Source organism: Poeciliopsis prolifica, unplaced genomic scaffold (assembly GCF_027474105.1).
Source record: "Poeciliopsis prolifica strain line A6 unplaced genomic scaffold, Auburn_PproV2 SCAFFOLD099, whole genome shotgun sequence".
Taxonomy (NCBI): Eukaryota; Metazoa; Chordata; class Actinopteri; order Cyprinodontiformes; family Poeciliidae; genus Poeciliopsis; species Poeciliopsis prolifica.
Window position 1 is genome coordinate 384,328 of NW_026562474.1, and position 13,114 is coordinate 397,441.

At 36.6% G+C, this 13,114-nt stretch overlaps 1 protein-coding gene across 1 annotated transcript in view; it reads left to right on the plus strand.

Annotated features, from left to right (window-relative positions):
• LOC129353944 (pro-neuregulin-3, membrane-bound isoform) overlaps window positions 1-13,114 on the plus strand; it is a 388,725-nt gene that overhangs the window by 224,418 nt on the left and 151,193 nt on the right. The window contains exon 2 of the mRNA XM_055023390.1: window positions 12,035-12,164. Within this exon, the coding sequence (XP_054879365.1) occupies window positions 12,035-12,164 (130 nt within the window). The remainder of the gene's footprint in view (window positions 1-12,034; window positions 12,165-13,114) is intronic.

The following is a 13,114-nucleotide window of genomic DNA, read 5'->3' on the forward strand; positions in this document are numbered from 1 at the left end:
TAATGCTTAGAATGAAAATGATGTACTTTCCATCATAAAACATCATACAGTCATCAGTTTTGAAACAAGCAGAAAACATTACATTTTATTCATTACATACATTTCCTGAGATGATTTCCTCATATTGTTGAAATCATCTCTCGACTCATAACCCAGTATTGGTGAGGCAAACCTACTGTCACACTCTGAGTTAATAATGTTACATTTTTTACAATGTAACATTGTAAAAAAAAAAAAAACTATGCCAGCATTAGTAGAGGTTTATTTTCGTACAGTTGACCTTGCATTTATGTGTGTGTGTGTGTGTGTGTGTGTGTGTGTGTGTGTGTGTGTGTAGGTACATGTATATATGTAGTCGTGAAATAACAAACAGTTCAAAGACATAAGCTCTAGTTGATTTGTGCATTGGTGTAGATCATTCCTAGCATAACAAGCAATTGATCCGCATTACGGCAGGCTTTCAGGCCAAGCACCTCTAGAGCAGGGATACCATAGGAAAGATGGACCAACACTCATCATAACAACCAGTGGTACCTTCCAGCCCTACAGCTTTAATAAAAACATCATGATCAAAACCTTTAGCATGCTGTCACTCTGAGGCAGCTCCACTTTGTGTTTGCTAACTGCACAAAACCCTTTAAATTCAATCAGAGACAACCTCCAGTGGAGGTCCTCAAAGCAATGTAAAAAAAACCTCATCGCATCATGAGGCCAATAGAATCTCAGTAGAGTGTTTGGTAGCAGTGAGGTCGACTTGATTGATATTTATTAGACAGCTGGCGTATGGAAGTGGAGGTGAACGGCGGAGACGAGAGATGTGCCTTTATCTTTATGAATCGTATCCTCATGCCAGCGCAACCACAGTAACGCCATGGGAACAAGAAATCTATTTTTTTCAAAAACTACTCTACATTTTTATATCTATCTATATATCAATATATGTGAGAGAGCTGGAAAGAGTCTTAAAAAACAATCTGAATTAATACTGTGCATAAGCTTCTCCATACTGTAAGAAGAAATGTACATTTTAAAATGGTTCTATTTCATGTTCATTCAGTTAAATATTGGAGGAAATATCTTAGAAAGGCTGGATGAGTAGTAATCAAATTGTCACACATTTGATCTACCAAGACTGGTGAAGTTCAGTCAGTTATAGATTTAACATTACTGTTTTCATAAACTTATATTACTGATCTGTTTAGTCAACATTTCAACAGAAAGAGCTTTATAGTCACAAATGTAGTCAGTTTTTTTTTTTTTTTTTAATCAAACATCCTTGTCTTGCTCTGAGATGTACAATGTATTGAACATCTAATGTAGGTTTTCTTTGACTTTAACCATAAATTTCCTCCTTTTGGACTTTATCCAGACTGATCAGCTGTTCTCTGTGGTGGTCCATATCATACATGCTTATCCTTTAAGAGCCTGGTTGTCAACACAAGTATGCTTTTTTTTTTCTTTCATTTATTTATTTGGTTTATTATTATTATTATTATTATCATTATTAATCCGCTTCAGTTAAGAAAAAAGCAAAGAGACACCCTTGTTTTCAAAGACGAAAATTGTTGGTGACCCTGCTGTTGAAGTGGTGGACTTCAGATGGGCAGATGCACATAAAAGAAGCTGCCGGGGTATTAAGTGGGAGGAGAAAGACGATGAAAAGGAGAAAGACCAGCAGAGAAGAAATATGTGTTTCTTGACCTTGTATTTATTGGAGGATTGTTTATTGGAAATGCCTGGGGTGTGTTTGAAAAGTCGTTTTTGATTATCAAGGCTCCAAACTGAGAGAAGTGACCCAGAAGTATCTAACTTGCAGCAGTGGTTAAAGCTTGTATAATACAATAAACAGAGTAGAAAATAAAAAAACAACCCCTTTGGGGTTTCAATTTTTTTTTCCTGTGCCATCCTTCATGACAACAAATCAAATCAAACACCATATATTCAGTCCATGTGGACGATTCACACGGTAAATCGGCTTTTTTTTCCTGTTTTTAAACCACTTTGTTATAACCAGACATGAACTACAGCATCACTTGAAGCTCTCTGGCCGCAACCAAGTTCTGTTCAGGTCCAGAAGGTACTTCCATAAAAATTGTTTAAGCTGGTACCCAGATCCATTTTGGGATTTATCATTTTTCTCTTTTCTCTACAATACAAAGGAAAACGGATTGTTTTCTAGACAAACTGATCTGGCTAGCAGAAATACTCCAAACTATTAAGTGGACATTTGTTGTAAACACACTATCTCTCCAAAAAAATGAAATAACAGGAAAACATGACAGATCACTCCTCAGCAACCAAAATTATCTGAAACTTGTTTTACCCTGTTTTCAGGAAGAATTTGACTTTTGGAAGTTTCTTTAGACATCTTTTGGATTGTAAATGGACCTGTGAGCCTTGAATAAAGCACCAAATGGAGAATTTAATTATTTAGTCACCTTTTGTCTGCACTAAATCTTGAACATTTAATGATTTTTAAAGTTTTAAAGGCCATATAGACTATATATTGCCAATGAAGCTGAACTCCAAATACTTTTCCACAGATGTATTTTTTTTATTATTTAAACAATAAAAGAAGCTAAGATTTATATGCATTAAAATTATAACTAGCCAATTCAGAACTTTTAAAATGACTTTGTACATTTTCAGTTTCAACACATTGATTAAAAACAAATTGGAACAGAAGAAATGGTCTGGTTTAAATGGTTTAAATGTTAAAAAGCAGAGGTATGTAGATGGTTTATTTACAATTACTTTATGCCCATAAACTAATAGTTTATGGGCATACCCGACCCGGGTATGTCTTCATGGAGTTTCCATGGTTGGTTGGTTGGTTGGTTGGTTGGTTGGATGGATGGATGGATGGAATGTAAGACCATCTGGTAAGGCCTTGGAACAACAACTTATTCTATTCTTTTCTCTTTTTCATGTTGAGTTTATGAACTTAACTGGATTTAGCATATCACCACAGCTCACTACTAGATTGTACGACAACAATACTGGTATAAAGAGTTATTCTTCACCAAATAAATCATCATGGCTCCCATTGATTCACATCTTACACCTTTGGGTCTTTGCTGAATTTCACCCAGTCACTCAGGAAGGAGACGTTTTAGAAACCTTCACTCTGAGATAGCATGTCTGCTGGCTTGGCAGGTTATCCGTCTGCTGCTCTGGAAGACTGTCGTCCGTGAAGGACACTATTTCAGCCATCCACTCCCCAACGTATGTGTAAGTTGGTGCACATTAAAATAATGAGAGGTAGTGGAAACAAGATGAAAGTACATAATAAGCAGATATAAAGCAATGGAGGAGAGAGGATGTGGTAGATCTGGAAATCCTGATTCAAATCCGGAAATACCATCCAGATTTCCTCAAATAAAGAGACATAACAAATTCAATGGATGGTTGCCATGTTGTGGGATAGAATAGTGGTGATACTGAGTTGATAAGTCCTTAAAGCACATATTTCTAAACTGACCTAGTTAGGGTAATTAATTCAGAAAAGACTGCTACAGCAGCAAAAGCAACAAAAAAGAAGCTTAGTTTTCTTTTCTAATTTGTCTAGGCTATAAAATCCCTACCTGCTCAGGAGGCAACTGTACTAAGCATATTTAAACAATAATTTATTAAAACTCTATGAGAGGACTCCTGAGGAACATAGTTTAGAAGACTCTTTTTTTTTAATATATACACGATGCTGTGGCTCAATATAATCAAGTGACATAAAAAACTCTCCCACAAGTCTCGTATTCTTTGTATGGTGCAGTTATTAAACATAGCATTAATCTTCACTTAAAGGCCTCAGGCTAACATGTGAGAAAGAAACCGAGTGCAGGAGTTCTGGAAGTTTCTCCTCTACAAGTTTTTCTAAACAAGATCTCTGAACTGCAAATGAAATACTGAAGAGAAATAATACCACTGTATCCTAGAGACAGCAGCATCTCCTGGAGAAACTCCTGCTTCAACTGATGAAAATAAATCAATTAACAGACTTCTACGTCAGCTTGAGTTCATTCATAAAGGGACTTGGACTTGCAAATAGAAGGTTGACGTCAAATTTAGATTTTTAAAAATACTTTGTGATTTGAAGTAGTGAATCAGTTTGTGGTGCATCTTTATAAACAAATTGTTTAATTACCAGAGCTAGAAAAGGAATGAAGAATAAGTGTTATGATGTTATGTGATTTATGTCCATTTAAAGCAGTTATGTTCTTGTTTAAATAAAAACGTTTATGAATTGAAAGCATAAAGGTTTCTCATTTGAATGAGTTTTGCATCTTTTAATAGGAAACTTCCTGTTTTAAACGAGTTTTGTATTTTGTTAAAATGAGAAACTTTCTAGTGTTAACAAGTGAGTTTAACATCTAGTTATAACAGGAAACTTTTGGATTACAACCAGAGATAGAGATGTTTTTCCTACCTCTGGCAATTAAATGCTTCTTAATTTTCTGCAGCCTATGGAGCGTTTATCCACTGGTTAGTGGCCCATTTTATTTACTTTACTTTGTCTCCATTTAAACTGGAATTTTTTGTGACCTACAACTTTTGTTAAACAGACGAGAGCTGCACCCTTAGACTTGCTTAATTTCTTCTGCTGTCATCATTCACATCGCTGAAATCATCTGTCTTGTGTTGCATGTATGATTGGATTTACAGAAACTTTATAGATGCAGACTTTTTCAGAAAGACAGAAAAAAAATGTTTCAATATTTTCTAAAGAAGTGTAATCTGCTAATAATACTGCAAGACGTAGCTGGTTGGAGCCATAAACAGTCCTCCGGGAATCTCCTGAACTCATTTATTCCACATTGATAAATTGTTAGATTTTTTTTTGTTTGTTTGTTTCTCTCAATAAATTACTAAATACTGCATAAATATCTACAGCTATTTTCTCTAAGACAATCAAGAAATGCCATGATGCCAAGATTAAAACGAGTTAAGTTACTTCTGCATTTTCTCACTTGGGGGATGGAGAAGAGCCTGAAGTGGAGAGCCATCCAGAGGCCCCATGGTTTATTGATCCCCCCCTCACACACACACACACGCACGCACGCACGCACGCACGCACGCACGCACGCACGCACACACACACACACACACACACACTCCCCCTACACCCAAATTGAGTGGAGAAAATTGGACTGTTTTCTCCTGCAGTGATTGACACCTGCCTTCTGTAGCCAGTGTTGTCAAACTTGCAGTGACATTTTCAACCCACTGAAATTATCTTTTTCTTTTTTTCCTTTTCTTTTCAGTTGACTGCTGCGTTCCTTAAAATGACATGAGTCTCTTAGTGCGTACATCTGAGATGACAAGTGACAAGTGTTAAGCTAAACAACCTACAACTCTGTCAAAAAACAGGAGGGGAGAGCGAGAAGATGACAAATGGTTCTTGTGTCGACTGCAAAAAAGGCACAAGCCAGCTGAAGCATGAACAAAACCTTTGTGATTTAATATATTCTGTTGATGCTGCAGACTGAGGACAGATGCTGTTAAAGGTTTGTTTAAAAAGTTTTTCTCTTTTTGGTGAGTCATGGACTTACAGAAATGGCGCATGCAGAAGGACTAAACGATGTGTTCAAAGCGTTACATGTTATTAGATCGGTCAATATAACAGATTTTACTGGACAAGAAATTGTCCCAGAAGTTGCAATAAACAATACTGTTGTTTTGAGACCATTTTCAAATGATAGAATGGTAATGGTCTAATAATGCAAGAAAACATTTGCAAAGATTAATATCCTTCGATTCTATTGAACATTTAACACTGAAACTGGAAAACACTTTAAATATCCAAAGTAAGTAAAACAGTAGAAATGATCAATCAAATGAATTATGAAGCCTCTGTAAGGCACCAGACTGAAGACTTTGATCATAAAAACGTTTGGTGGAAAGAGGAAAAAGAGAAAAACAATAAATCATTTTTTGTGCAATTAATTGATTTATTGCAACAGGCCTACATGTTGTCTTGCAGATGTTGTTTTGGTAACTTCATGACCTGCTGCTTACAGCTGAACTGTGATCTGGGTTAAATGGTCAAGTGGGGTTTTTATAAATGAGCAAAGAAGAAATCACTCATTTAAAATGTACTCTGTTTTTCTCAATAGGCTTCTGTTAAATGATCCGGTTGGAAAAATTATATTTTGCTTTGTAATATTAATCTTTGTCACTTAAAAAAAAAGAAGAATCTGAACCACAAATGCAATAAATTAAGCCCAAGTCTATTGAGTCTTCTCTGTGCTAAAAGAAGTAAAAGCATTCACACTATGAACAAAACATTAAATATTAGCTATAAAACATGAACAGTGGGTTTGGTTAACAGGAAAAAGAAATCCTTGATGACATTTTGCTGGTGGTTAGAAGACCAAAAGAACCTAGAAATAATTGTAGAACTAGATGAAATGTTTGAAAATGTTTTTTTTTTCTTGTGAAACAAGGCATTTTATGTTATTGTTTACACATGGAAATATTACGCGTGCACACAACGCTGGAAGGAAAAAAGACGGAGATGAAAAGAAACTGGAAACTTAGTGCTAAACACAACAGTGAGGGGAAAATACCACAGGAAGAACAACTCAAAATCATTTCTTTGTTTTTTCTCTTTTTGTGTTGCCTAATTCAAAGAGAATTCTGCAGCACACGTACATGTTAAGGTTGTCAAAATCAAGCTAGCATAACTGACCTACTTCTCTTTCCTTTGCTATTTTTTTAACTTATGTAGTTGTCATAAGTTCTGAACTTATCATGAGTTCGGAACTTATGACAACATAAATTGTCAACACTACTGTGTGTTGACAAATAGTAGTAAAGCACTGTGCCCGTCTTTCTTTGATTTCACTCACATTTAGCGTGCTATATTGACAAGGTAGTCATGGTCAGCTTGTGCCATCTCACATTCTTGATGTCACACTGCAACATGTTTATGAAGGTTTAAACAAATGATGAAACAAGTTGCAAAGAACTTGACTTGAAATGTCAGAAATGGAAGCAAAATGCTGAATTAGCTAATAAAATACCAAAAGAGCTAAAACTGGGAGCAGGAAGATCAAATTATGACTTGGTAAGAACTCTGATGATGAAGAATTTCACAGCTGACATCTTCCATTTAAAAAAAAATAATTTAGATTCAATAAACATCACTATTGAAAATGAACACTGCTGCTGTGATGTTTTCATTCATTAAACAGATGTTTTACAACAGTCTTCAGATTTATCTTTCTTTTTATTTTTGTTAAAAGCTTGATAGATACCTTGCTGGAATTTTTCTAATTAAAAAATATCTTTTGCAGAATTTATTGATCAGAAGATTAGTCAAGGCGACATGGGATTAGGCTCATAGAGTGTTGTAGTAACGTTATGGAAATGATATGCGGTTGGATCTTAATGTGTGAGTTGATGCATTTTGAGTGAATTAATGTATCTGTTACAGAAATATAAACAGGCCTGTTCAGTTTCTTGTTTGTGTGTCAGCTGACAATTTGCTCCTAGACAAATCTAAGTCTGCCTGAAGTCTCAATAATTGCAATTAATGTTTTCATTTCGCCAATATGTTTCTTCTACAGTATTGCTGTCTTATAGCGGCCGCGTCAAAATTCTGGGTTTAATCTTATAGAGAATTTGTGGAGGGAGCTAAAAATATAGTGATAAAGTGACTAGTAACTGAAAACATGCAAAAAGCAATAAAGTGATTATGAAATTGATTTTATAGGTGCCATAAAAACATTTCTAATCAATTTAAATATAAAGCTACCGACGGTACACACAATTTTAGCCATAGCTTTCCCTGTCTATCGATCTTCTTTCAAGGATAACTCCTCTTGCTACTGCTTTCAAGGCTTCAATATAAAAAGACATTTAAAAAAATAATTCTGCAATACTCAACTCTCACAAGCTCTCCTAGTTATGTATGCACCAGGGTTATGTATTCAAATTCCTACTGTTCACAAAATCTGTGTGCTCTTTGCAAAAACAACACAGGTTTTGGAAAACAAGAGCTTGTTTATAAAGTGCATTGGTGGCTATTGTTAAATATAAATATTTTTACATGATAAATGAAAACAGGGTATAATCAGTGTCATCATCAGCGCAGCAAAAAATACAAAAATGTCCAAAAATACATTTTGTTTTTGATAACTTCCGATATATTTTCTAAGACTATCAAAGTGTTCACATCCACCCTGTTTAGTGTCTTTAATCCAACTCCAGTCCAGTAGCCTAAAAGTCCAGTTCACTCGCAGAGGTATGGATGAATAATGACCTCTGATGTGAACTCTGATCCACCTACAAACCTTGGTCTGGGTTTGACTGAATTTTGGTCACCAACAGAAATTATTCTGTCATGTTTCTGGGTTTTTTTTTTGTTTTTTTTTGTGTGTGTGTTTTTTTTTTTGTTAGATTTAAACAGTAAGCACCGAACCTTTTAATGGGAGATTTTATCCCTCCAGGTATGAAGTCCCATATGGTAGGTAAAGTGTGTCTGACAGCAGCCTCCCAATGTTCTAAAAAATAAAGTTACTTATTGAAATACATTTTAATGAGTTTATGTCTAAACGACTATAGTGAAGTCAAATTATGCATCAGCTAGAAGAAGAACCAAGCTGAACTGAAGATCTTGTACGTCCTCAAGCTAAGCTTACTGTGTCAAGTCTTCATCCCGATGTTCACTCACTAATTAGCATTCAGCTGTGGAGAGGAGGCATAACATCACTGAACACACGCAGTTCTTACAGCAGTGCTGCTCAGAGAATAGGAAGATTTGTGGAGAATCGCCATAAGTAGGTGCAAAAGTGAAAATATTTACTTCATGATAGTGAAAGAGCTCTGTGCAGGAGAAGGTAATGAGGCAGGAACAGCGACAGGGTAACAGAGTATCTGCTGACTGCTAACATGCACATTTGGGAAACACATGTGAATTAATCTGAAAACCTGTTCACTAGTGACAGTATCCAAATGGTGTGTAGTGAGATAAACCAACAACATCGCTCAGACTGAAAAAAAACAACAACAAAAAAACGCAATGGATTAAACCCTGCTGTGGGTAGCACTACTGCTTTACACCAAGCAGTTCCTCTAATTATACCCATTTTTAACTTTAAATCAAGTTGAATTTCTTACAAGAGTATGCAGCAAGGTATAGCTATGAAAAAAACAAAGGTTATTAAATATTAATAGTCTATTCAGATATTGTGGGGCATTAAAATGCAGGATTTATTTTTGCAACTTACTTTTGGGAAAGGTAGCATTGCACATTAATTAGTCTTTGTACAACAATTTTCTATTCATATGCCTGTTCCACAATGCAACTCCTTAACTATGTTGATTATGGACAGCAAATCCATCCATCTATACTAGCTTAAGGAATCCATCTTAGCATCCATCTGGAAATGAAGGAACTTGTCATAATTGTAGGCTACCGGTAGGCTTGGCTATGAAATCTCAACTGTTGTGAACAGGATCCATGTGGCTCATAGAGTACAGTACACCTGAGTATGCAGGAGCCTACCTTATTTACTTTTTGAGACCAAGAAATGCTTGTTAAGACACAAGAATATAAAATTATTCACACTTGTTGGAAGTTTTTTTGTGATGTGACTGATGCTAACCTCTTCTTATAACAAGCATTAAACCAGACTGAAATTATGATCCTGCTAAGCATGAAAATGAAGGAAAACCCACAATGACTAAGCATGTCTGTAACGAGATTCATTGGAGAAATACACTCACTGCCTGCCTTATTAGACACACCTGTTCAATTGCTTGTTAACACAAGATAGTGACTCAGCCGACCACAGCGACTCAGTGTGATTGGTGAAGACAACACACAGATGTTCAAAATGAGCCTCTAAATGTGGAAAAATGGGTTAAAGTGAAAGAGTTAAAAACCTCGCCGGCGGTGTGAGGGACACTTGTGTGGATATCAGAAGATAATGAACAAGCTGGTTGTTCAGATGACCAGATATGCAGAATAACATCTCTAAAAGCTCAACGTCTGGGCTAGAGACAACAGAAGACCACGGAAGTGTGATTTCCAGTTGTTGGCTAACAACTGGAAACTGAGGCTATAATCAACAGTAATGATCAGTATCAATCATGAACAGAAGTGACAAAAGAATCATGTGGAACAGAGTTCTGGTGGTCTTTGTTGTCAAGGGGCAGCTAAAAAAATGACCTTTTTTTAGCTTTACATGTTATAATGTCATTCCCTCAACAAAAGCATACCTGGAGTGTTGCCTTGATTCTTTCATGCATGTTTGAGAAATCCTTTAATCTCCATGGCAACCAGTAAGCTGTGCAAAATGCCTGGATGGATCTAGCCCCACCTTCAAGGCGTGGCTTCTCCTCAGAGCTGAGGTTTTCAAGCTTCTGAGCTTTAGCCTCCCTGTGAGGGAGGGTGAGCAGCCCTCCCTCACAACACCCTCACCCAGCTCCTTCAGACTAGCCAGCAGCAATTAGCAAACACCTGGTGAAATCACTAAGCTCATAATAGGAGATACATGTCAGAGCTGCACTGGTAAAAATAATAAAGGGTTAATTGAGGATGTTGCGATGACTTCCTGAAGCCGGAGTTTCAGAAAAAGCAGGACATTTTAAAGACATAGAGGCCCAATTTCAAGGTTGTAATTCATAAAGTAACATTTGTTTGAAGTGATACGTCATAGCATTTTTACAGCAACGGAAGGCAACATAGTCACTTGATTGTTCTATGAAATTACACATAATGCCGCTCCTTTGAGACGTGCTTGAATGATGTGAAGAAATGTATGAGTGAATACTTTTTCACACTGAAGTGTGATTAAAAGTAACTTTATGCTTTATTACTTTGATTAAAACAATGTTCTCTTTATCTACAACTTGTTGATGCTTCCAGCTAATGAAAGCATTCGCTTCTCTCTTAGCCCGTCTCTCTCCCCAGCCTAACCTTCACCCAGATCCAGTTCATCACCAGCTAATTACAGAACTAGTGGAACATTCCCAGTAAACACCAGCCACTGGTGGATCATAAGCATTCCTCATGGTGCTTATTAAGGGATTTGAGTCCCATCCTGAAATAACTCAGCTCCTTCCCTCTAACACTCCCCCGCCACCAAACACTTGCTTATAATTCTATTCGTCTCTTGATTGCAAAAGCTGCAGCTTATTCTGATGTATCTTCCACACACCATTAAAGACCAACCTCATACTGTAATCACTACACTGGAGGAAGTAACTGCATCCTAATTTTAATCACTGAAGCTTAACGTTCTGGATCATAACTGCCCGTCAAGCTTCTTTGAAAATGAAAGGCAGAAAAAAGAAAAAGAAATCACAGGGATTCAGCTGATGAGAGCTCTTAGTTGCCTCAGTTTTCATTTGTAAGCACAAAGGAAACTCTCAACCGTCTGGTCTAGGATTAATAACATCTGGGCTGTGAATCACATTTCTCCTCACATTATTGTGTCTTGACCAACTGAATCTCAAGACTTAAAATGCTGCTGATAGATGGCTACCTGGACTTTTTTTCTTGATTTATTATTATTTTTTTTGTAAACCAAGTTATCCTCAGATAGCAAAACGCCGGTGATGTTGAACAAACAGAATTTCTGGGTGTTTTTGTTGATTCCTTCTCAAGCAACTGGTTCTTCATTTATTCATTTAAATGATAAAACCATCCATTAATGTGCGGCGATGCTTTCAGAAGTCAGGGTTATCTGAGCTCACTCGTGCGTATTGTGATAAATCACAGCAAAAAGTCGAGTCAAAAACGCTACTGTGACCACTGAGCATTAATCACAGCAGGACAGACTATTAATCGTCCTCCATCCATCTTTTGATGGCATTGTTAGAGGGTCTAAGCAAACAACGTCCCGTTACTAGCTCTTATCAGAAGTGTTTGCTGTGTTGTGTGACTTACTCTTATGTAGTCTCAAGTGGAGTGTAGCTAGAAAACAGATTTGATTTCATCTTTGCGGTGGATTATGATCCTTCACCATCCATCACTCACTGTTTCAGGCCTGATTGTAACTGATGCTATGAACTTTGTGTGTCGTTGCAGCATCCCCAACTGTGCCTCCGCTTCACTCGGAGCATTTCAAACCCTGTCATGAGAAGGACTTGGCCTACTGCCTCAATGGTGGAGAATGCTTTGTCATCGAGACACTCAGTGGCCCCCACAAGCACTGCAAGTAAGTGACCACCTAATTTAAAGCTTCTGTTCTTTTAAGGCTCACACACTGATTACTCTACACTTCTGTTTATCTTTGCCACAATTTTGGGGAGGTGGATGGTAATTTAGAGAGCTATGGCCTTTTCATTAGTTTCTCTGAATGTTGCTTTACTTGTGGAGTTTCAGTGAATCTTATTCTTACTCCTGCTGAGCTCAGCCATGGCGTTGTATCTAAACACAAAAGCTTTAGTAAAATACCACAATCTAAGAATCATGGGATTTACCCTAAAATTACAACAAATATTCATAGGATAATCTTTTTGTTTTACATAAAAGCAATTAGTATTCTTACTCTTACAGAAAAATAAAAAATAGCGTAATTTTTTTCAGTCATCTTAAAGTCTAGATTTCCCATGAACATCTCATGACACGTCAGCTTCAACACTTTAATTTTGCCAAGGAAAATAATGAAGACTAACGGAATTAATCTCCTAAGGGGAAAGGGCTAGTCTACGGTAACATTAATAATAATTATTATTGTTACTATAGCCTTTAATTAGGCAGAGAAAAAAAACAACCTTGTTGAGATCTACAATTTCTTTTCAAGAGGGACCTGGCAAGATGGCAGCACTGTTTGCAAGTATCAACATTTATATTTAACTAGATATATTTGTTTAGTTTATCAAACACTTTTGTGAATTTGGACCAGGAATGGTGTAAAAACCTAACATACTGTGGAAGCATTAACTGGCCCACTCCTACTTGGGTAGCTTTGGGGAAAATATTGCTTGGGTCATCCACTATTATTATGAAAGGGCTAATAAACACAGGAGGAATATTTCCATCAGTTTTTACAATGCATGACAACAAGTAATGTTTGTCAGACCGTCATAATTTTTGACTCGACATTATCATTCATGAGCTTAGCAAAGTGCCTCTGAATTTTCTATCTCAACAACAACAAAAACA